At 43.2% G+C, this 25,060-nt stretch overlaps 2 protein-coding genes across 2 annotated transcripts; one reads left to right on the top strand and one right to left on the bottom strand.

Annotated features, from left to right (window-relative positions):
- The first annotated feature begins 788 nt into the window (after positions 1 to 788).
- On the top strand, positions 789 to 15,750 carry LOC141472360 (granulocyte-macrophage colony-stimulating factor receptor subunit alpha-like). Its single transcript, XM_074159369.1, has 11 exons — positions 789 to 876; positions 1,047 to 1,183; positions 2,196 to 2,313; positions 3,992 to 4,121; positions 4,214 to 4,383; positions 5,528 to 5,664; positions 7,934 to 7,972; positions 8,927 to 9,056; positions 9,682 to 9,775; positions 11,477 to 11,558; positions 14,887 to 15,750. Exons 1-11 carry the CDS (start codon positions 789 to 791, stop codon positions 14,953 to 14,955), a joined length of 1,194 nt encoding a protein of 397 aa, XP_074015470.1. The 3' UTR covers positions 14,956 to 15,750.
- A 238-nt stretch (positions 15,751 to 15,988) lies between these two features.
- On the bottom strand, positions 15,989 to 21,584 carry SLC25A6 (solute carrier family 25 member 6). Its single transcript, XM_074159382.1, has 4 exons — positions 21,425 to 21,584; positions 19,810 to 20,296; positions 18,854 to 18,994; positions 15,989 to 18,355 (listed from the first exon to the last, which is right to left on the bottom strand). Exons 1-4 carry the CDS (start codon positions 21,533 to 21,535, stop codon positions 18,198 to 18,200), a joined length of 897 nt encoding a protein of 298 aa, XP_074015483.1. The 5' UTR covers positions 21,536 to 21,584; the 3' UTR covers positions 15,989 to 18,197.
- Between the last annotated feature and the right edge of the window lie 3,476 nt (positions 21,585 to 25,060).

Below are 25,060 nucleotides of genomic sequence, written 5' to 3'. Positions count from 1 at the left end.
CTTTAAGCAATGGATGGGGTGGGGTGGGAGAAACAGCCTTGATGCTGTGTCACTGCTTAGCAACAGCCAAAACATTGGTGTGTTATCAACACCGTTCTAGCTACAGCTACAAAGCACAGCACTACATGAGCTGCTCTGGTGACAGTTAATTCCATCCCAGATGGACCCTAAGACATGCTGGCAGGAGCAGGTACAGGCTCTGAACATGCCTGGTGGTGATGCTGGTTTTAATAGAGTACTTAACAGAGAAGTGAGTCAACCACACCCTGTCACAACCAAAAGCCAAACCATCCACTTTCAAAAAGGTGCCTTCAACAAATGATTCAAAGCCAGTCTAAATGTTTACTTTGCAGCAGAAACTGGAGCACTGAACAGGAAAACCTGCAATAATGCTTACAAGATCAGAAAGCAAGAAAACATGGCTTTCTGGTGGTATGGTTGGGATAGATATGTGGGACAACAGTAATCCTAAGTCTGCATTGAATATGGTGAGTGTATGTATCATAACGAGAGTCTGTGGCCTCTCTGTCTCAAACAGCTCTGTTGTAATGGACAATAGTGAGCCTACTCAGTTCTTTGAAAGAAGAGGTGCCTGCCAGATGTCCTGAAATACACCCTATGTTTGGCTATTTTCTAGGGGTGAATTAGACAGTATCTTTGACTCCTCCCACGAAAAAAGAACTGAAGCTTTGCAGAAACCAAAGTACACTTTGGCATTACTTTTCTTATTTTTTCCTTTTCTTTCTTCCCCCCTGAAGGTTTCATCATCCCTTTGCAGAGAAGAAAAGATGTTTAATACTCTTGGACTCATTTGTATGATTTGGTGGTATATGATGCTATTTCATCCCTTGCATGCTGACATCCAGTGTATGGGGTGTAAGTATGTTTTTGTAGATATAATTTGAGAAACAGGGTTTAATACTTCCTTTATCAGAGATATTTGCAATTAATCTGCAGTTGTCATCTTAAGCCTGACAGATGCTATCCTCTGCATTCAACAAAAACAATAGCATATCCTTATGGAACTTATTCTGTAACACTTTCAGCAGAGGCACAAGAATCATCTATTACAAACGTGAAAATGAACTGGAGAAAAATGGAACTGTCCTGGGAGAGCAGCAAGAATTTCTCTACATACAAATGTACCGTCATGGACAAGAATACGGAAAATGCAAAAAAAGAGGTAAACTTGCTTTGCGTTGAGATAAGCAACTGTACCTTTTTTATTTACCTTTTATCAGTCTCACTTACTTTGAAAAAATTAACCAGTTGCAGGTAAAATCTGATTAGTCATTGTTTGCAGTCTACAGCTCGATCTGTCAAGGGCTGTGCAAAATTGTCACCAATGCCAGGGTGCATTTGCAGCAGGAGGAGCATCCCGTGCATACCACAGAACTGAAGTTCTGGCACGAAAGTGGAAAGGAGGTGATAGCTTGAACTGTAGCTACATTGAATCACGAATAGGGCTGTAGCTCCTGAAAAAAGGGGCTGTGAGACTAAGTGAGACTCCTAGAGAAATTAGGTAGAGACAAAGCAAGAGACCCTTCAAATAAAAAGGGAATTTCCCAAACACTGCCATGGATTTTCATTATCTTCACTTGCTTCCCAGTAAATTGGATCATGCTTGTACCATAGGTTATGTTATAAGCCCACATTATCCAAAAAGAAAAGTAGAAAGCTTGACAGAAAGAGAGATAGTGATGGCTTATTTAGCCTAGCAAAGCAGATGCCTTAATTAGAAGCACATATTACAAAAACACATCATATCTTTATTGAAGATTACAAGTATAATGCCATAGACACCTTTCTAAACCCTGAGGAGGTCAGACAAAGACTTTTATTTTGCTGAATCCTTTGATTAAATTAAATTGTGGTTTCCTCATTTATTAATCATCTTCTTTTATGCCACTGGGGTATTATTAGCTTTCTTTAATAGTTGCACACTATTGTTGTACCATCCAACTCCTGAGCTGCAAAGCTTTTTGCGAAGTTATGCTTTTGATCGCTCAGCTCCATTCTACATCACCCTTAAGTGGTATAGGAGAGAGTTAGCTCTTGACCCTAAACCACAGACATATACACACAAGATTTTGGCCCTACTAATTGAGTTTCCGAGTTGCATTTCCATAGCCAACATCTTCTAACACAAGCAGAGGAAAAACAGAGAAATAAACCATCAATTTGTTCTTTTTCAGGTGAATAGTTCACTATGCAGGTTTGCAGCGGAACATTACATTCTGCATGAAGGGCTACTCTTTATCATTGAAGTGCCAAACACAAATATCTCAAAAACCTGCACCTTCATCCCTGAAGGTAATGTCTATGGTCTGGGTGAGGTTTTCTCCATTTGTAGTCTTTTAAAGGTAAATATTGCCTTAGAAAACAATTCCTTACATAGTAGGTAACTGCTTCATTTTCCATTAAAAAATATTTTTTGCAGATCTGCTAAAATTATTGCTCTGTAATGAATGTTTCCACAATTCTGCAAGACACGTATTACTACAGATGTATCAGTAATTGCATTATTCTCTTTCATACTGGGGCTCCAAAATGCCGCTAAATTTAAGGTTGGATTCAAATAACTGTTCTGGCTGTTACAAATTAAGATGTGGGTAACTGTTTTTTATTAAATCCTTTCCTGCCAGGCTGTCGGTGAGTTTGTCAGGAGCCAGACCACAGAGCTAGCTAAAGGCACAGTCTTTATGAAACCCATAAAAGGGGAGGAGGAGAGGAAAGGAGATACTGATGATAAGCAGCTAGGGGTAAACCGAGTGTAGCAATCTCCTAATCTGGCCCTGGTGTGCCTGTGCATGTGCAAACACACACACCACACACAAAGATATTCTGGGCCTGCCCCACGTGGGAGTTAATCAAAGTGGGGTTTAGGCAGATCCTAGGTTCATAATCCCAGACCAGAAGTTTTTAGGGCCCGTTTTCCCCTGCTTTCTGAACTCAGAGTTCTCCACTAAAATTGCCCAGCCACCAGTGCTCCTGCAGCTGTGCAGAACTGGGGCATTTCAGACTTGACAGAGGTTGATGAGATTAGTTAGCAGTTTGCTTGTATCTGAGCAGAGAAGGTACTCCCCACTCATCTCTTCCTGGGGACTTGACAGAGGAAACACTGTCACAGTGAACCTCAAAACAGAAGCCAGGACATGCTGCCTCTTAGAACTGCTTCTTCCTTTTGTTATTGCTCTCCAGCCGGCCCTAGCCTCCAAGCATGCAGGTTCCCCAGGGGGTTGCCCCTGCTTCCACAAGGGTGCCCTCAATAATGGGCTGGAGGCAGTAGCGCAGGAAGCCTCTACACTTTTGCGGAAGCTGGGGCACACCGCAGAAAAAAAGCAGAAAAATGTCTGATGGAGAAGAGAGAAGGAGGCTGAGTGTGCCTGCACAGCCCAGCCACAAGGGAGTTTCTTAAGAAGTGAGGTTCTCGCTTCAAGGTTTGAGTAACCTGGTCTAGTGGGAGGTGTCCCTGCCCATGGCAGGGAGGCTGGAACTAGATCATCTTTAAGGTCCCTTCCAACCCAAAGTGTTCTCTGATTCAGGGTGCTCCAGAAAAGGAAGAGACCAAGTCTCTGTCACCCACAGCAGGGCAGAAAGCTCTAGCTAGGAGGTTAGTTGACCAGAGTTAGTTGACCACTTTACTTTTCAAAGCGCAGCTTTTGAAACACTGTATGTAAGCAATTCAGGAGTGGATTCCGGAGCGTTCATTTTAAAAGGAGAAAGACTTCTCTCTGTAGCACCAAGGATGGTGTTAAAAGGCAACGTGCCTTCCTTTCCCTGTGTGAATGCTCCACTCACTCCCAGGTTTCACCGTTCAGAGGCGGGCAAATTAGAGTGAGAGTCCAGCTGTCTCTCAGTTGTCATGCCTAACGCAAGCAACAACCAGCAGGAGTTGCAGGTATCTAACATATCTAAGCCTGTGCCAGGGTCCTCCAGCTTGGAGCTGTCACATGATTTTTCCTCATTGTGGGTATTCCTGTGCTTTCAGGCGTGAATGGGTCGGCCATTGAAAATTTCTCCTGTGTGATTTATAATGTTTCCCTCATGAACTGCACTTGGCAGGCAGGCAGGGAAGCTCCGGGAGATACCCAATACTTTCTCTACTGGCAGTACTCGAGGTAAGTAGGTCTGCTTGAGTCTCGGGAAGCCTGCATTCTCATTTGACACATCACACTGCCCATGTTTAATGAAAATACTTTGCTATATACAGATATGATGATGCAATGGAATGTAAGCTTTACATTAAAGACAAAAATGGCAGAAACATAGGATGTAGATTTGAAAATGTGACAACTGAAAATGCTTACTTCCTGGTGAATGGGTCCAGCAAAGATTCCCGGATCCAGTTCTATGATGAGCACATTCAACTATATAGAATTGGTAAGTAAATGAACATTTTTATTTTATTACTGTTTTATAAAATAAGGAAGTGGGTAATTTTTCTCTGAAGAGAAAGATCAAAGTCTGTAGGCATCACAGGAATCTGCAGTGCAGGACAGACTTTGCTCCTGATTGACAGAATATAGTTCCAAACATTCACTGAAACTAGCAAAGGCAGAAGCAGCCAGAAATAACAGCTTGAAGAAGTGGGGCGAACATATCCATGGAATCCAAGTGATGAAAAGCAATGGTTAGACTTTCAAGGCCACTTTTCTGATGGGCTCATTTCTCCATCCCATAATTCCATGCCTGAGAGTCACAAAAGCTACATGTCCTAAAACCAAAGGGAGAGTTCAACTTCCAAATTAAGACTGCATTATTTATGCGTTACCTATGTGAGAGCTAGGTGTTTAAGCTCCGATAGAGATCAGGGACAGGATTCAGTTGCCTAAAAATTTGCATTATTAGTGCCATTTGAGACAACCCCAGACACCTGAAGCATCCACAAGGCTTGCAGATGTGGCCCAGGACCTGTGAGAGACCAGGGGGTCCTCCTGGGTGTCCTATGTGGTCTGCAGTGCACAGTGTGAGACTGACTCCTGCCTGCAGCCGAGGCAGGCTGTAAAGCCCAGAGCCATTCAGCCGAGCCTGCCTGCTCTGTGGTACGCCAAACAGCTCTGCAGACATTACGGGCACTACTGATGAAGTCTCCACTGACTATAGTGGTTAGACACTTAGGTCACGCCTAGTCAACTGTATTGTAGGCACTCAAATTCAGATGACTTAATCTTCTACCTGAATACTACCACACGCGCAGAAACATCCATCTTTTTTTCCTATGGGGACTTGCACTATCAGTGTGAAATTTAGACATAGAAGAAAATGGCACTCTGCTGATTGTACTACTGAATTACACAAAATACTTTGCATGACCTTCAGTTACTTCAGGTCTCCAACAACTGAAGTGATATATTCATAGGTTTTGCTACTGTATTTTACTCCTGTTTACCAGGTAACATTTGTTAACATCAGTAGCACACAGTTGTACATCAATTGCCTGAACTTCACATGTATTTTGCTATGAACACATGAGTTGTAGCTGATTACTGACCATGCCTACATTAATTATTTAATTTCTTTCCAGAAATACTCACTCCTCCATTAAATGTCACTGTCAAATGTACTACAGATTCAAGCTGCATAATTACATGGCAACAACCCCTTACAAGTCATAAGAAAAAAGGAAAGTGTTTTGAGTATGAAATTAGGATACAAAATAAGGTAAAAACAGCTTCTTGGTTTGTATTTGGTATCATACCTATGTACATACTTATCTATAACATGCAAACTTCTGTTTCCTTATTTATTAACTTCTCTGTCATAAACTATAGTGTCCTCCTGCTCCAGTTCTGCTGGTCTTGCATCCCACTGCTCGTGACCTTATTTTAAACTAATCAGAGTTGCAAAGCAGAAAAACAGAAGAGATCAGGGAAATGTTATGAGGGGTCTCTGTCCAAAGACTGGGAGAGCACCTGAGATGCTTTCCTGCATGAGCGTATCTCCCAGGAGATGACTGGGTGATGGCAGCCTACGATCTGCAATGAGGGTGCTGCTTTGGTGGCAGCCTCCAGCCTCTCATGCTCACCCTGCTTCCCTGGGCACCTTAGTTCCCCCACCCTGACAGCATTTTGCAGATGCTGGAAAGCTCACAGCTCACAACCCCTCAAGTTCAAGACATGGGACTGTTTTGTCTCCCCTCCCCCCCAACCTCTCCTCCATCACCTCTGCTGCCATCTGTCGACCTTTGGCAGTCTTCCCTCAGATGCTGCCCTTCTTCCCATGGAGCCTGGTTGAGCCAACCTGACCCCGCCTGCCTACACAATATCCACCAAACCCTCTGTTTTGAATAGTGCAGAAATAGAAACCACTCATCTTAAAAAATTAGATACCAGCAACTCAGGAGGAAGTTCACACAGGCCCAGGGTAGACATCTGCAATGGATGTGTTTGCTTTTCAGTGAGTTACCCTCTACTCTCTCTGCAGTCAGATGTGGCGTTACCCATCTCCTTCCAAGGTAGACGATAGACAAATCATGTTTTTAAAGTCCTTCTTTCTTTCCATTGGCTATAAGAGAGGAACCTAAGAACCTTTTCCCAGCCACAGCTCAGAAGCTTACCGCAGCAGCAGTTAGTTCCCCAGGACCATTACAGGAAAGCTCAGCTAAGGGCTAAACATAAATGCACAACTCCAGTAAAGCAATACGTCATTAACACTCATCAATTCATTCAAAACAAGGCCTGCAGGTTGCTTGCTGTTTGGATTGTCTGGATTTTGTATCTTGCGTGCAATAATGGTATCTACCTTGGTAGCTGTTTCAAGGAGCAATTGCAGTACACACAGCTTTCCAGCCAGCTGGTATAATTTGACAATAAGGTCTTGTGTGAAACACTTAGAAATTTTTACACAGAGATATAGGTTAGAACATATGACTAAAGCAATATTATCAAAACGGTTCTTTTAAAGAAATACATGTTACCTCTTCTTTCCTGTGCTGCAGTCACAAAGGGTGGGGTTCAGTAGATTCCTACTTTTGGGTGTGAAATTCATCTCACAAACTGAAACACCTTAATGTAGGTGTCTGAAAAGGAACACAGATATTCCATAACAGTCAATGCACATCTCGGGCTCCATGCAGCTGAGCAGTAGCTGCCTCATACCCCTAAAGGTGCTATAGGTACTGGAGGTACCAGAGGTACCTACGTGGAGACAGCAGATAAAACTCACACCTTTCATGAGGGACTGTCAGAGGTAAGGCAGGATACCCCAGAGCAGCTAAAATGGCACCATACACCTAAAGTTTAAGCAACTCATTTGCACCCTCCCCGTTCACAGCACAGACTGATGACTTCCACCATGTCCTAAGTTGAAAGAGCTCAGCTGACAACGAGTAACAGGGAAATACTATTCTATTTCATAACACAACGTAGACAGTGGATGTATTTTCTGAAATGAGACATTCCTTCCAATAACTTCTTTCTGATTTTTCCATAATGCTAGCTATCCTTCTGACATTACATGTGATAGATGTTTCCAGAACCTCAGCTTGTCAATGTTTTTTGGGATCCTTGCTAAAATCACTGCTATTGATTTTGTTCAATCATTTTTGAACATATCCATTTTCAGGTTCTTTAATCCAGGTCAATGCTTGATTCTAGTTAATTAAATTTTGATTGTATGGGATGTATAAGTAGCTCTTCACAGTATTTTGGGGAAAGCCCCTGAGTATGGATCACTCGGATGTCTAAAATGCACTGTGTAAATATGACCGTGGAGGAAAATACAGCTTCTCACAACCACTGATAAATAATTCATGTTTCCTTCCTTCTCTAAAATGAAATGGAGGAAGCCACAACTCTGGGACATATCCAATTGATTTTTCAGTTTAAAATTACTTATTATCTGTATAAGCAAGAACATGAGAACAAAAGAGGGAGAAATATTTGATTATTTGACAAGAAAATAAAAATGAGGATTGGTCTTTGGTTTGCAGGATGAGCCCAAAGAAGGGAAAAAAGATCCTCCTGTAACAGTAAGTATTCTTGTCCTATACAACTTTGTGCTTTTGCCCACTTAAGCATATAAATACCATTATATAAAATATAGTTACTCCTAGAACTGTAGTTTTTTGTATCAATATAGCAACAAGAATTCATGAAAATATGTTCCTGTGGTATCTTTATGTGTAAACTTAATACATCTCTTTTGGATGGTGTAGCTTACACAAGACAGAATTTACCATGCATTTCACAAAATTTTATACTTTCCATTGATCAGAAAAATAGATTTTGCCTAAGAAAAATATTACATTTTGCATAATAAAAATAGGAAACATTCTCTTTCTCATATCTGTTGGTAGAAAAGTACAACTGTAGTTCAGGACAGCTAGACAGAGGGAACGCCGGGATCTTCAAAACCTGTGGAAGTTAATTTGGCTTCCAATACACACTGTCAGTCTTCCCCTGACATGAGTGGTCTTCTCGGCCCTGGAAGCATCTTAGGCGTGGCAGATTCCAGACTTTGTATAAAGTATCATGAGGCCAGATTATACATATCTGTTACCGGATTGTCTCAGAAACATTAAGTCTGTTTAGCAAAGACAGACACCATCCACGAAATATGATTAAACCCCGTAAGTGGTGCAAGGTGAATTTACAGGATACTTCTCCAGTTTCAGCTTTCTGTCCTGTTTTTTTTAGGATCCATAAAGAGGGAAAGGGAAAAAGTGTCCTTAAAGCATAATAAAATAAATTAAAGACCAAATAAACTTCAAAATCTAACTTTAAACTTCAAAAACCAGAAAGATCTGGTGGCAGGATAAACTAATTTATCACCGGTTTAAATTTGGGGAGAACTTCTAACTAGTACATACCTAAAAGTCATACAAAAGAGTTTTTTATAGAAAGAAACTGTATCAGGAAATTAAAACCCAAATTTTATTAATATTTGCCTATAGGATGAAAAGTGTTGATTGTTTTGATTTTAGGTAAGGAACAACACATACAGATTCCAAAATTACAATGAGAAAAAAAAGTACATTCTGAAAATCAGAGCACGTGGAAAGAACTGTCTTGTAAGCTTAAACTGGGGGGAATGGAGTGAACCCATCGAGTTTGGTAAGACTGTGAAATATTATTTTAATTTTATTTTTTTTAGTTTTATCATATTTTCCTCCCTTTCTCCCTCACGCTCAGAGACAGGAATAAAATCTTAATTCTTATCCGATGACAAGAAAGGAACTGGGTGATGTGGAGGAGATGCTTAAGTACTATGACAACAGAGAACGATACCTGCCTTTGACTAGTTGGGAGTGGGGAGGCAGCAGTTTCTCAGATGCCAGGGCTACAGGAACGGGCTGAGACAGTCTTGTCTTCAGTCTGGAGTGCCTTTCAGTTTTTTAAGCTTCTGCCATGAATATCATCCTCTTCCTTCTGCATCTTCCTTTTCACCCTTTCATCAACACTCTTTTTGCAGTTCCACAACTTTTGCTCTGTTTTTGATTCTTGACACTGTTTCTCCTTCTCCTTTTCTGGACTTTTTTTTTCAATTCGCTACATTTTGAATGTTCAAAATGGTTTAAAATTTGTCAAGCATGCCTGAACTTTTTGACAAGATTCTGTGAGAAGTAAAGTTCAAGTCCTTTGGATTATTTGAAAAATGGGGTGAAATTTGCATTCATTACTAATAGTCACAAAGGTAGCTTTTTGACATGCTAAGATTTCTCTCTCTTCAATGTTTCAGGTCAAGGGAAAGATTATTTTATTTTTGTGATTTTATTTCTGGTAGCATTTGGAACAGTCTCAGTGATGTTGATCCCTTACTGTCTTTTCAAAAGGTAAATCAACCTTATTGATATAGAAACTTTTGATATAGTATTATTTCTATGAAACACATTCCTCCTATCTTCGAACTTCTTACCTACAAACTTAAATAATCTGATTATCAATATCATGAAGTATGATTATCAGTATTGCTGTGGATACCACTTCAGCATGCAAAATCACTACAAGTGAAAAAGGGGAAAAGGATGTTAAAGTTAGGAAGTGATTGATTCCACCTGTTCCTGAAAAAAAAAATAAATTTAAAAATCTCTGTTCTTACTTTACCATCCACATTGCTTTGAAGTCATTGGCTTCATACACTACCAGACAAGAGGAAATGAGGAAAAATGAACATGTAATTATTTTGATAAAACTTCTAACTTAGTGGTGGAAGAAAGTTATCGCAGAATCACAGAATGGTAGGGGTTGGAAGGGACCTTTGGAGATTATCTAGTCCAACCCCCCTACCAAAGCACGTTCACCTAGAGCAGGAAAACATCCGGGCAGGTTTTGGAGATCTCCAGAGAAGGAGACTCCACAACCTCTCCGGGCAGCCTGTTCTCTGTTCCTGCTCTGGCACCCTTAAAGTAAAGAAATTTTTCCTCATGTTGAGATGGAATTTCCTGTGTTCCAGTTTGTGCCCGTTGCCTCTTGTCCTGTCGCTGGGCACCACTGAAAAGAGTCTGACCCCATCCTTTTGACACCCACCCTGTAGATACTGCTAAGCACTGATGAGATCCCCTCTCAGTCTTCTCTTCTCCAGGCTAACAGACCCAGGCCTCAGCCTCTCCTCACAAGAGAGATGCTCCATTCCCTTGATCATCTTTGTAACCATCCACTGGACTCCCTCCGGTAGTTCCTTGTTTTTCTTGAACTGGAGAGCTCCAGAACTGAACACAGCACTCCAGATGAGGCCTCACCGGAGCAGAGTAGAGGGAGAGACAGGCTCCCTTGACCTGCTGGCCACGCTCTTTTTAATGCACCCCAGGATACCATAGGCCTTCTTGGCCACAAGAGCACATTGCTGCCTCATGGTCAACTTGTTGTCCACCAGGACTCCCAGGTCCCTCTCTGCAGAGCTGCTTTCCAGCAGGTCAACCCCTAACCTGTACAGGTGTATGGAGTTATTCCTCCCTAGGTGCAGGACCTGACACTTGCCCTTGTTGAACTTCATTAGGTTCCTCTCCACCCAAATCTTTAGCCTGTCCAGGTCTCACTGTATGGTCTTCTGGTCTGTGAACACTGCTCCTAGTTTTGTGTCATCAGCAAACTTGCTGACGACAACACTCTGCCCGCTCATCTGGGTCATCGATGAATATGTTGAGCAAGGCTGGACCCAGTACTGACCCCCAGGGAACACCGCTAGTTACAGGCCTCCATCTAGACTCTGTACCATTGATTACAACCCTCTGAGCTCTGCCATTCAGCCAGTTCTCAATCCACCTGCCATGTGATTTATCGAAAAACATTGTTTAATAATGTATTTACTGTGATTCTCATCACAAAATAAATTTTAGTTACCGAAGTGATAAGTGTAATTACAGTTATCCACCAGTCTACAATGAAAATATTTTCCTTCTCACTTAGTGATTTGTAGAGCAATAGCTTTTCAATCTTGAAAGTAAAAAATGTCCTTAAGGTATAACACAAAATGTTTGTGTAAGTTACCTTATCAGTATTTTTAATTTCTTCACAATCCTGTTTTCTATCCAAAGGTATTGCAGTTTCAAAAGCATATTTTCTCCCATTCCACAACCAAAGGACAAATTTAATGCATCAAATGATGAAGATATGCAGGTATGCTTTCTTTTCAATTCAAATTTGATATCTATAAACCATGACAGGCAAAAGACTAGAATAATTGGCATATAAAGATGAGCATTAAATTTGGTCCATTAAAAACTAATTTGCTCCCATGCAAAGTATGCTGTTTTGAAACAAGAAATGCTCTATGCCAGTGCTGAGACTAGTGATTTTCCTGTACATATTTACAGTCATATTTTAAGACGCAGCTTACCAGTTTTACTGAGACCACTATTTTCTGTGTGTACCAGTTTTGCTAGGTTGCTGTTCATACTTTGAAAATAGCTTAAGTGAGAAAGGATTTTCCATCACCATTTTCAAATATCGATGATCATAATACAATGTGAATATATATTTTATAAGTCTGACTACACCCATATTGAAAAAAAAACAAACACCAAAACAGAAACAAATGTGTTGCACTGAATCATGGAAAACAGGGCTGGAAAATCTCAAGAGGTTAACTAGCCTTCCTCTTTGCTTCAGTATAGGATTAGTTATAACAATTTTGATGTTTTGTGCAAACTGCGTTCAACCAATATTCTATAGCATCCCTGTGCAGTTTATTTTAATGATTAATTATCCTTACTTTTAGGAAGCTTTTTTAATAGCCTGTTTAATAGCCTGTACTTAAAATCCATTACATCTTATCCTTATTCCTTTCCTGTTTACAGCATCTCACATACTTGCCCACTGTCAACAGCACCTAACTCTTCCAGCCTTTCTTCATATCTCATGACAACCAGTCTCCAAGCCATTCTTGTTTCTCTTCCAGTTCATCCATTTGCACGGCACCTGCATAGTGAGGCAATGCTTTGTGTCAGCTGGCTAAAGCAAAGATGCACTTTAAGTCAATAAATCAGGCTACTGGTTTATTGTCTAAAATGTTTCAGCGGGCAACACCAACTACCCTTTTTAATGAGGCTTTCGAAAGTCCTTAGAAAATTTTCCTTCAATCCTTTACAAAGAATCCTGAAAACTATTACTACTAAAACTTTCCAGCTTTGGTAACTATATATAAGCACATTGTCCTCACTTATTTGGCTTTGGTCCTACCATCTTTGGCTTTAACAGAAGGTAGGTAGTGATGTAACTTAAAATCATAGAATGGCTAGAGCTGGAAGGGACCTTAAAGATCATTGAGTTCCAACCCCCCTGCCATGGGCAGGGACACCTCCCACTAGAGCAGGTTGCTCAAAGCCCCATCCAACCTGGCCTTGAGTGCTTCCAGGGATGGGGCATCCACAACTTCCGTGGGAAACCAGTTTCACTGTCTCACCACCCTCAGAGTAAAGAATTTCTTCCTGATATCTAATGTAAATCTCTCCTCTTTCAGTTTAAAACTATTACCCCTCATCCTATCTCTATGCTCCCTGATAAAGAGTCCCCCTCCATCTCTCTCATAGTCCCCTTTTAAGCACTGAAAGGCCACAATACGGTCTCCCTGGAGCCTTCTCTTCTCCAGGCTGAACAAACCCCACTCTCTCAGCCTGGTAGGAGAGGTGCTCCAGCCCTCTGATCACCTTCATGGTCCTCCTCTGGACTCTCTCCAACAGGTCCATGTCCTTCTCCTCATACACATTAAGTCATAAATACCTGCTATCTCACTTCACATCAGGCTGCCAAAGCTAAGGCTGCAGAGCCGCAGTCCATTGTCTATTGCATTATTAAATAGTAATTGCTAGTAAAATAGCAAGCAGTCCTTCAAAAATTGCAGACCCTCCGGATTGCTTGCTTTTACTAAACTTGAGGGGCTTCCAAATTCCTGTGCACACGCTGCCAGAATTACTCTCCACAGTCACTCCACTACCACGCAGAAGCCTTTGTGGATGTGGTTTTGTAAATGGTGGCACGGGGCCCTCCACACAGGAAGCAACTTACCAGCAGTCATTGTCAGAGCTCAAGTGAAGCCCTCAGCTCCGGTTGCCTCACACCTGCCAACAGGCACCATGAAGGTAATTCCTAAGTCTCTGATGTGTTGAAACAGTTTCTAGACTCTTGTTTGCCTATTTTAATCTAGTCTTAAAGCCTACTTTTATTTTACCTCCACCCTTGGGTATCTAACACTGATGGAATGCTGTAATTCTTCAAAGTGGGAAATAAAGCAGAACAAATAGGAGAGCTCTCCTTCTCCATTGATAGCAGGACTATCTCTTCCTGGCATTTAGTGCTAATATATTTATGAGCTATTTTGAACCTGTAATGTCCTTTAATCACACCTTTTTAAAGCTTACATTTCCTTATTTGGTCCCTCTTTACTCTATGACCTTTCACATTTTCTCATTATTTGTCCTGTTTCAGAACAGAACTTTTCCTTAGATCACTGAAAAGCCTCATGATTTACAACCCTAACCTTTCTGCACTGAGTTTGCACGTGTATTCTTATCGTTCATGGTAAAGAACTGCCAGTTTTCCTATTTGCTGTGGGTAAGATCCTACCAAGCAATTCATCCAGTTCATCAGACACCTTGCATCCCTCTACCCCATTTTATTTTACTCATCTTCCTTCACTTTTTGGTCATTCTCACCCCAAATGGTTTCCTCACCCTCACTCAGAATTACGTTTTTAATACTTTGTTTTCCTCTTTTCCTGAATTAACTACACTCCTAGGACTCGCAAGACACGCTCTGCACGCAGATATATCGCTTTCTTCAGAGAATGACTGAGCACCATGACCATGAAGCCCTGCAGTGTTTACAAAGCCCACAGATTTCCTAGACAAAATTCCCCACCAAGACATCCTGGTTTAATGTTCTGTCACATACCCTTTATATGACAGCAAGCTTACTTTTTTTTTCCTTGCCCTTCTTTTTCCTTTACTTCCCCCCCCGCTTCTTACTGCTTTTTTTTTAAAACTAAATTTATCTCAGTATTTTTAGTCCCCAAACCCTGTATCAGTACTATGAGCTGACCCAGCAACTTCCAGTCTTGTAGAGCTCCAGGTTAAGCAACATAAAACCATATGATAGCAACCAAAATGTTTTTTTCTGTAAGTCTAGTTAATTCCTACATATAGAAAACTCAGTCAATATTCAGTGAATAAATTTCTTCTATCATCTCAGCTAAGGTTGTTTAGCATTTAAATCAACTTTTATTTCTTTTTCCTTCAGCTGACAAATAGCTAGCAGTGATCGCACACGCTAAAGTCAAACAATCCTTACCTGTCCCTAAAACTGTCTTCTCCTGCTTTGCAAGCATTTCTTGTGTATTAAAATAGCAAGAAAGGTGTGTTTGGTACTGGTATCTAAGATTTAGAAATGTTCTCTGATCAACAGTGATTCTGTAGCTTACTGCATCTTACAGAAATTTCTTTCTCTTCAGACAGAATATGTAAATCTACCAAAAAAGAGTTGGACTGAGGAAATAACTATCGTTGAAGAGATGACTTAACTTTCCCAAAATAAAACACGCTTGGATTCCCCAACATGAAAGAAAATCACAGATCATCTTGACAACTAAGGAGTACTTCAAAGCACAGACTTGAACTGAATACCATCACCTACAAAACTATTTGTCCCATAAAAAACCACCTAAAATGGAGCAGGCAAAAAAAGTGCAGAAAACCCAGTAAAATCTGTTCCTTTTCCCTTTGTTCAAAGCCATAAAAAAATGCCTGGGAGCTAAGCTCTTCTGCAAACACCTGCCATGAAGAGATGCTTAAACCTTGCCGAGATTTTCTTTGCAATGTGAGACAAGGACTCTCATCCACAACACAGAAGAAACTTGTCATTATTTCCTGTTTTCATTGGCACGATGCTTCTTTCCTCTGAATATAGTGATTTCCTATACGCCGCGCCAAGCGTATAGGATAGGACCGCGCCAAGAACGCCACAGCAGTTAATTTTCCCACCTTATCATTTTATATACCTAAAGTATTTCCTGAAGCAGAAACTAGCTATTTGAAGTGTGTTTAAAACTGCCCTCCAACCGCACAACCAGTAATACCAAACGGTCACTGTACATCCAGTAAACTTCATGCAAAACAGAAAATGGGAAATAAAATGACACTTGCCAAAAGTAACTATTGATGCTGGGCTGCCAGCCAGCCATTTCACAAGCCCAGTACGTCCAACGCCAACGTGAACATCTGCAATATTAATATGGACTTAACTCACATCGGTATTATTTAACTCTTCAAAAAATCCAGTGTAACAGTTGTGAGAATTGAAATAAAATCTGTAGAAAGATAATAAATCTTTTATTAACTGTTTAAATGTAAAATTTTCTCACACCAATGCATTTTATTTATTCCCTTCGAAGTGTGCAAGCCCTATTTCCAATGCCTTTTAAATATAATATAGGCTTTAGATGCCAATATTTTCTTACACAAATTCCAGATCTTAACCTGCTAAAAATATTTTTCAAAATAAATGCATTTCAAGAAGCTACTGTTTCAATAAGGCAGAAAACAAATGCTTTTTTTAAAAGTCTCATTTATTGTTTGCCTCTTGTGTTCCCACACTGCATAATCATACATTGAAAATTGCTGCTGCATGACTTAAGGGAAGCCACATACTAAAAAAAAGTAATGAACACCAAGTAGCACATGCTGAACGCACAGCATAGGTAAATTGCAGTTCCACTTAAAAAAACCCCCACCTACACCTCCATTGATGTATTTTCCTATTTCTTCTGGTTAAAACCTGGTTCTGGAGGGGAAGGTGGGGTAAAAAATGTCCTCCCCCTTTCAGGGGCTGCTCAAGTAATTGTCATGTTTGGTTCTTCCTCACAAATCTAGAGCCACGATAACCTCACTGTGAGTGTATGATGTGAGGTATTCCGTCATTATCTCTACCTTTCAAGCCACTGATATAGAAAATAAACCTAAGCAGTGTATTTATATAGACAAAAACTCTTCCCCTGCCTCACAAAATCACTACAACTGAAACAGCAGGTTGATTGGCAAGGTCAACATCAGATGATGTGCCTGCAGCAGAAAGCTACCATCACCAACAGGATAAAACCACTTGCAGTAGGTACATAAAATTTGCTATGAGCCTGTGCACAAAATAGCTGTCATCTACTTACATTCATGTACAGATGTGGAAAGCTTCTGCAACAGTGAAGGGAAAAGGTAAATCATGTTTGAGAGGAAGGTAATAATCAGCCAAAGCCAAGGAGTTCATTTAAATACTTCATCTTGAACAGCAACCTCAGAAGGCACACAAAAGAACTTGGCAGCTCAGTCAGCCTTCAGTGACTCAAACAGTTACACACTGTTTCTTTCTCAAGATACGGGGAGAGTTCTTAAAAACACAATTGGAAGATAAACGTCTTGGTTTCCTTTACTGGTCCCCCTACCATGTCTTTGCAGATTACAAAGTACAAAAGTAAGATTAAATACATACGAAGAGCGGCACATAGGTATTACATTATCTCCAAGAGCAGTATGAGAAATTATTCAATCCGATTTTGGTCTTCCAACAATCCCAGAACTAGGTATCAATCAGTTAATACTGAAGGCTGACCTACCTTGATCTGTATTTTACAGCTACACAGAAGCACACATATTCCCTCCCACACATCCCATCAACTTCACCTCTTAGAATGAACCTCGTTTCAGATGAAATTCACCTTGCTGACCACTGCTACACATCAGGCCAAACAGTATCTCGAGTGGCACAATCAGCACTTCCAAACAGCAGCAACAGTACAATACATAGGTTATGCAGAAGTTGAAGGCATTTACTCGGTTCCTGGGTTTTTGCATGAATGCCACGTTGCTTTCTATATTGATTTAAAAAAAAATAAAATTCATTTTAAGCTCTTTTATCAAGGGCAAGAGTTTTACTTTTTGACTGCCCTTGGGACTTTGGATTCTCCTAGCACTACAACAGAAAACCCCTCCATTTTAAATCATAGGAAAGGTTGCAAATCAATTTCTAAGAATCATGCAAAAAGCCACTTGCAGCAGCCCATCATACACTACCAGGCACAAAGAATGGGAATGGTTTCTACTAGTATAACCCATGCTTCCCCCCTGCAAAGTTCTCACATTCAATTATTTCTTAAATAATAAAATGAAGCTTTTTCTGTTACAGAGTGCAGTGTAAGTGTATCAGAGGAACCATTATCTGAAACAAGTTTTCAAACAAGAGGCTTTCCCAAAGCTTTTATGTAATAATTTCAACACAGACAGAGTAAGTATGTTTATTGTTTTACAGCAGAATGCCCCAATTTAAGAACAAAATTGCTAGATGTTCAGCTGTGCAAAATGGTACATAGTGCTTCAGTACAAGTGGAAAAGAACATGATTTGTTAGCAAGTACTTTCAAATACAATTTTATGGTCCTAGAAGATAGGACTTGAAACTGGGGACTGATCCACAGGCAAATAATTTTTTCTGCCTAAATTGGACCCAGCCACTTTGGACCCAGAACCAACGCTGCTCATTCCTCATTGCTGGGAAAAAAAAAAAAAAATGATCACCACACTGAATTGCCAGATTCAGTGTCTTCGTGAATGTTACTGAGAGATGGATCAGTCCTCTATGTCAGTTTCTAGCCCCATCTACAAATATCATCTGGCTCTGATAAATAAGACTCACAGGAATTTCTTGAAGGTCAATGGTCCATAATGGTAGTTATTCTACATGATCTGCTCAACTTGATTTCCAATTCTAGTTAGGCTGTTTAAATGACTTTCTTGAATTCATCGTACAACACAAGCACAAAAGCGCCCCCCATTCCTCTGAGAACATTAGACCATGCACCCTTGAAGAAGGCCTTTCCTCCCTCATCCCTTGCAATCTTCCGCCAGCAGTCAATTGTTCCAGAGTACATGATATCAGCTGCAGAAAAAGAGCAAAGAGTCATTTTTAACTCCTATAATTGTACTCAAGATGCTTTTAACAACTGCCTAACTTCAATTCTCTAGCTACTTTGTGATGTCCCAAGCCACATTTTAAGACTGTAACAAAATACTAGCTCAGGCAATAGAAAAGCTTCTATCTGCTTGTCTAGTTATTAAAAGCTAAGTCACAAAATAAAAATGTTACATGTTCTTTCTGGCAATTGTACTGTCCCCTAATTGCCTTCATTTATTCTGTCATTGCAGACAGGCAGTCCATTTGCTCACTTCATATTGTATAAAGAAAAGTCCTCAACATAACTCCTGACAAACACCACAAGTTATGACCCTACTGCATTTCCTCATATCATTTAAATGTAATAGAACTTAAATCAGATTTATGGAACAAGGAACTGTAAGTGCTGAGGGATGACTATTAGGAAAATGGCACTCCATCTTGTTAATGCTATTTAAAGAATTGTACAAATTAACAGCCCACCTCCTTTGCGTCCTGACTGCATCATCATTCTACGCCGCACTGTATCGAAAGGATAGGAGACCACACCAGCCACTGCAGTCACCGTCTGGGCAATCATCCAACTGATAACAATGTGAGTATTTCTGGGATCTGGGAGCATGCCTGCAACAACAACAACAAAAAAAAGCAATTAGCTTTTTATCTTGTACATCCTCCTCCAGTTCACTCAATGCGTGACAGCTGCTTTACTAGATGAAGTATTATGAAACATTGGAAAGCCATACTTTGAAGTTGCTCCAAGACACTTGATAAAATTTAAACACACTGCAGTAGTATGACAAATAAGTCAAGGAAATTCACAGGATTTTCTTCTCAGTAATCAAAACAGGTAACATTGAGGCACCACGATTCATTTCGGATTGGCATGAGAAGAGATCTAACTACTGCCTACTCATTTTAGAAATAGTGTCACTAAAATAAGTCTTTGTCCCTGTGAATTATATTAAACTATAAACTAGTGTCAACGACCTCTATGCCCAGATGTCATGCTTAACAGACAAATGCTTTGTAAAAGCACTGCTCAATCCTGTTCTGCTGAACACACTTGAATTAGTTTAACATATCTACAGTGATGCACTGAACAAAAAAGAACTTGCAATTGTGTATGGTTACCAACATGCTTTGCTGGCATTAAGAAAAGCTCCTTTAAGGACAAGTCCAGAACCAGGAGTATTAAGAAAAGCTCCTTTAAGGACAAGTCCAGAACCAGGAGTATTTGAAGGCTGCCGCCAATACATGCCTGAGTTTTGCCTTGAACACTGCAGTGTCACTGCTGTTGGCACCAATATCATTGTCAACCTCCACGCTCACATAAGCTATAGTTACTACAGACAGACACCGAGCAGCATCCAAGAACACACATACAGAGACAATAAAATTCTGAAAATCAGTTTATCAGATCCTCGCTGAAATTTTACCTTTTGCTGTATCATAGATCCCAAAGTAGGCAGCTCTATAGATGATGATGCCTTGGACAGAGACATTGAACCCTTGATACAAGCCACGCAGACCATCAGACTTGGTAATTTTGACTAGACAGTCCCCTAGACCAGAGAATTCTCTGTCTGCACCAGCTTTGCCGACATCAGCAGCCAAACGGGTTCTTGCAAAATCCAAGGGGTAGACAAAGCAGAGGGAAGTGGCTCCAGCTGCACCACCAGAAGCCAGGTTACCAGCAAAATACCTCCAGAATTGAGTGTGCTTGTCTACACCTCCCAAGAACACCTGCTTATACTTATCCTTGAAGGCAAAGTTGAGAGCTTGAGTTGGGAAGTATCTGATGACATTTGCCAAGTTTCCTCGCCAGAAAGACAGCACTCCTTGTTCCTTTGGAATACGCACTACACAATCGATGATACCCTTGTACTGCTTATCAGCGGCAATTTGTTTACTCGCATGTTGTACCTGCAAATAAAAAAATATGTATTTTGACTGTATGCCTTGGCGGGCCTGCAGTACAGCTGGGCTGAAGTCTGCTTCTACTAGAAAACAGAGAGCTGTTAGGCCTGAATGCCTGACGGCAGTTGTGCACAGAGATTAAGCCCCTGTGAGCCATGATAAACCAGCTGTGACAGCAAACTTCCAAGCAAAAGCTCTCAGGTCAGTCTGAATTCTCAAGACTAAGAAGAACTGTCATTTATTTGCATTTTGGTGGAGACCCAAGAGCTCGAGGATTGACTGAATTCTCAAGAATTAAAGCTATAACTTTAATTTATTTATACACAAACGCAAAAGAAGTGGGTGTATGTTAAGCTGGCCTTGTGCAATTCTAAGAACCAGAAAAAGCCATAACGTTGCTTCCCGGTTTCTTCAGAGCTTGGGACTTGCCAAAATCCGAAGGGCCCCCGTAAGGAACCAGGGCGAGCACAAGTACCTGCAGGCTGGGTCTCTCGACAGCCGAGAACCCTCACCGACAGCGGCGCGGAGGCCCGCAGGCCGCGGGGCCGCCTGACCCGGCCGCATCAGGGCGAGAGGACTTCCAACTGGAGATGACGGTGGTAGGGAGGGGCGAAGCGGCCACCAGCCCTAGGCCCGCTGTCCCCTCCGCCCCGGCCAAGGTCACTCGAGTCACCTTGGGGCGCCCCCCACGCCCCGCCCCGCCCCACGGAGGGGGGAGGAGGGGGGTCACGGCAGGCCGCCGCGCGCCCGGCGGCGGTGCCCGGCCGGGCCCCGCCCCGCCGCCGGCCCAATGGGTCGCCGCGGCCGCGCCGTCACGTGAAGGTCACCAAGATGGCGGCGCCCGGAGCGGGGCGGCAGGAAGTGACACCGGGAGCCGCCTTCCCGCATAGCGGAACCGGCTTCCCCGCCGCCGCCCACGTGACCTCCCCCCCTTCCCCCACCGGGCCAGCGCCTCGCGCGCGCCCTTTGTTCTGTGGGGGCAGCGCCCGCCCGCACTCCTTCTTTCCTTCCCTCTTTCCCGCCCCAGCCCGGGCCGGGCCTCGGCGGGCGCCGGCGGCGGTGCGGAGGGGGGGTGGAAGAAGAGGGAAGGTGACGGGCTGCCCGCTCCCCGCTGGTCACCGCCGCGCCGCTGACCTGTAGTAAAAGCTTGACCCGCTCGATGGGCGCCACCGCCGTCTTGCTGATGGCCGCAGCAACGCCGCCCGCCAGAAAGTCCTTGAGGAAGGAGATGGCCTGGTCCGCCATGTTGAGCCGCTGCTGCTGTGGGAAGAGACTCCGCTGCCGCTCAGGCCGAAAGGGCGGGACCCGCGCCGCGCAGCGGCTAAATGGCGGGCGCCGTCAGCCACGCCCCGCGGCGCCCCATTGGCCGCACCGCCCCCGGGGGCGGGGCATCGCCTCAGGGATGGTCCCGTTCCCCGCGCCCGCACCCTCCCCTCACCGCCCCTGCGGCGCCAGTGGCGCAGCGACGCGTCGCCCAGGGCGGCCAGGGCCGGCCGGTAACCTGCGCCCGCCCGCCGGCACCGGCTGCCTCGGTGAAGGGCGAGAGGCCTCGCCTCCACCTCAGCCCGGCCTCTGCGAAGGCGCTGGGTGAGGAACGGCCATCTGCATGCTGTGCTGCGGCCCGGACGGCCGTTGCTCACACAATAACGGTTGCTTGCGTGCCGTTGTCGATACCGCCCGCAGGAACATGTACAGCTCAACGTTCCACAGCAGAAATGGTGTGCCCCCACACAGCTGGACACGAAGCAGAAGTGCGAGGCGGGCAGTGAAGCACCAGATTTGGGGTACGGGTTTGTAAGCCTGGCCAGTCGAGAGTGGGAAAAGCAGTTTATGGCCGTTCACAAGTGATGTTCCCCATTGGGGCCAGTTCTGTTTAACATCTTTATCAATGATCTGGATGAGGGGATCAGTAAGTTTGCAGAAAACACCGAGTTGGGTGACAGTCTTGATCTTCTTGAAGGCTCTACAGAAGGATCTGGACAGGCTGGATCAATGGGCCAAGGCCTTAATGCTATGAGGTTCAGCAAGGCCAAGTACCGGGTCCTGCACTCGAGTCACAACAACCCGAATGCAGTGATACAGGCTTGGGGAAGAGTGCCTGGAGAGCTGCCTGGTGGAAAAGGACCTGGGGATGTTGGTCGCCAGCCAGCTGAATATAAGCCAGCAGTGTGCCCAGGTAGCCAAGAAGGCCAACAGCATCCTTGCTTATATCAGAAACAGTGTGGCCAGCAAGTCTAGGGAAGTGATTGTCCCACTGTACTCCGTGCTGATGAGGCTGCGCCTGGAATACTGTGTTCAGTTTTGGACCCCTCACTACAAGAAAGTCATTGAGGTGTTGGAGCATGTCTGAAGAAGGGCAACAAAGCTGATGAAGGGTCTAGAGAAAAAGTCTTAAGAGGAGCAGCTGAGGGAACTGGGGTTGATTAGCCTGGAGAAAAGGACACTGAGGGGGGACCTTATCGCTCTCTTCAACTACCTGAAAGGAGGCTGTAGAGAGGTGCGGGTTGGTCTCTTCTCCCAAGTAACAAGTGACAGGACAAGAGGAAATGGCCTCAAGTTGCACCAGGGGAGATTCAGATTGAATATTAGGAAAAATTTCTCGACTGAAAGGGTTGTCAAGCATTGGAACAGGCTGCCCAGGGAAGTGGTTGAGTCACCATCCCTGGAGGTATTTAAATGACGTGTAGATGTGGCACTGAGGGAGATGCTTTAGTGGTGGACTTGGTAGTGTTACTAACGGTTGGACTCAATGACCCTAAAGGTCTTTTCCAACCTAAACAATTCTATGATTCTAACCAAGGAAACTGGGATGCGTGTTTGGTGGCGACTGTTGGAAGCCAGTGTAGGATGGAGGCACTGCTTTCTGCATGGGGCCCTGGGTGGCAGCAGCAGCCATTAGGTGAAGTGGAGCGGATTTGGGGCACTGGGTGCCAGCAGGTTTTGCTCCGTGCTCGCCAACCTCAGGGTAACACTGAAGGCATCTCCTTGTTTCCATGTTCTGTTCCCACCTGCTCCCCCTCACCATGGCAGTGCCAAGTGTCACATACCCGGGCTTTTCCATCAGTCACTGAACTCATCTCAGACAATGAAATGCTAAAGAACGTTATCGTGGTTTCCTAGAGGGACAATGGGAAAGTGTGGTCCCAGCTTCTTGTTTGAGCACTCAAAGTTAGATGCTGTGAGGTTGCCCGAGCAGGTAATCAGGGCAGGGCCTCTGCCCTTGCAGACAGGCCTGGTCTCCACCAGTAAATTCTGCCAATTTTATTGTATGCTGAAAGTGAAATTTTACACCTAATGGCCAAATTTCCGTTTGAAATTATACCTATTCTTTCTAAAAGGAAGTCTTGAAATTGTTCTAGCTGGAGGGCATTAGTTCACGCGCACCTTTTGTTATTGCTTTCACTTTTAATGGATGTTTCCTACAAAAATAAATAAAGCCAAACATTTTTTTTAAATAGTTGACTGGCAAACCACAAAGTTGCAGTAGCTGAGCTGTCCGAAACCACTGCTAACACATGTATATACTTTGCAGGATTTCAAAATGAGAGCGTCTGTCTCAGAGAGGATGTTATGAGAACAGGATGTGTCAGGCATAGCCTGTGTCTGCTGTAGTATGACGGACTATGTACTATACGTCACTATACCTTTTTTTTTTTGCACATCAAAAGATACAAAGTAAATTGTGTGCTATTTTATGTTCTAAATCATAATACAGATATAGTGAAGTTGGATGGTCACATCCAGAGGGTAATGGTCAATGGCTCAATGTTCAGATGAAGACTGGTGACAAGTGATGTCCCCAAGAGTCCATACTGGGAGCAGAATTATTTAATATCTTCATCAATGACGCAGTAGGATCAAGTGCTCCCTCAGCAAATTTGCAGACAACACCAAGCTGAGTGATGTGGTTGATACGCCTGAGGCACAGGATGCCATTTAGAGGAACCTGGACAAGCTCAACAAATGGGCCCATGTGAACTTCATGAGGTTCAACCAGGCCAAATGCAGGGTCCTGCACCTGGGTCGGGGAACCCCTGGTATCAATACAGGCTGAGAGATTAAGGGATTGAGAGCAGCCCTGCCAAGAAGGACTTGGGGGTATCGGTGGATGAAAAGCTGGACATTAGCCAACAATGTGCACTTGCAGCCCAGAAGGCCAACCATATCCTGGGCTGCATCAAAAGAAGCGTGGCCAGCAGGTCGAGGGAGGTGATCCTATCCCTCTACTCTGCTCTGGTGAGACCCCACCTGGAGTACTGCCTCCAGCTCTGGAGCCCTCAACACAGGAAAGACATAGACCTGTGGGATCTGAGTCCAGAGGAGGGCCATGAAGACAACCAGAGGGGCTGGAGCACCTCTCCTATGAAGACAGGCTGAAAGAGTCGGGGTTGTTCTGCCTGGAGAAGAGAAGGCTCCGGGGAGACCTTACTGCGGCCTTTCAGTACTTAAAGGGGGCTTGTAAGAAAGAAGGAGAGAGACGTTTTAGCAGGGCCTGTTGCCATAGGACAAGGGCTAATGGCTTTAAACTAAAAGAGGATAGATTTAGATTAGATACAAAGAAGAATTTTTAAAAAAAAAACTGGGTGGTGAAACACTGGAACAGGTTTCCCAGAGAGGTGGTAGATGCCCCATCCCTGGAAACATTCAAGGTGAGGTTGGACGGGGCTCTGAGCAACCTGATCTAGTTGAAGGTGTCCCAGCTCATTGCAGGGGTGTTAGACTAGATGACCTTTAAAGTTCCCTTCCAACCCAAACTGTTGTATGATTCTA

Source organism: Numenius arquata, chromosome 1 (assembly GCF_964106895.1).
Source record: "Numenius arquata chromosome 1, bNumArq3.hap1.1, whole genome shotgun sequence".
Taxonomy (NCBI): Eukaryota; Metazoa; Chordata; class Aves; order Charadriiformes; family Scolopacidae; genus Numenius; species Numenius arquata.
This window is presented reverse-complemented; position numbering and strand designations above follow the sequence as displayed.

Coding starts and splice junctions, on each gene's coding strand:
- SLC25A6 (XM_074159382.1), bottom strand. CDS start 21,535: ATGGCGGACCAGGCCATCTCCTTCCTCAAGGACTTTCTGGCGGGCGGC. Junction 20,297..21,424: donor GGGTCAAGCTTTTACTACAG/GTCAGCGGCGCG, acceptor TTTTATTTGCAG/GTACAACATGCGAGTAAACA. Junction 18,995..19,809: donor GATCTATGATACAGCAAAAG/GTAAAATTTCAG, acceptor TTGTTGTTGCAG/GCATGCTCCCAGATCCCAGA.
- LOC141472360 (XM_074159369.1), top strand. CDS start 789: ATGTTTAATACTCTTGGACTCATTTGTATGATTTGGTGGTATATGATG. Junction 877..1,046: donor TGACATCCAGTGTATGGGGT/GTAAGTATGTTT, acceptor TAACACTTTCAG/CAGAGGCACAAGAATCATCT. Junction 9,057..9,681: donor GAGTGAACCCATCGAGTTTG/GTAAGACTGTGA, acceptor TCAATGTTTCAG/GTCAAGGGAAAGATTATTTT.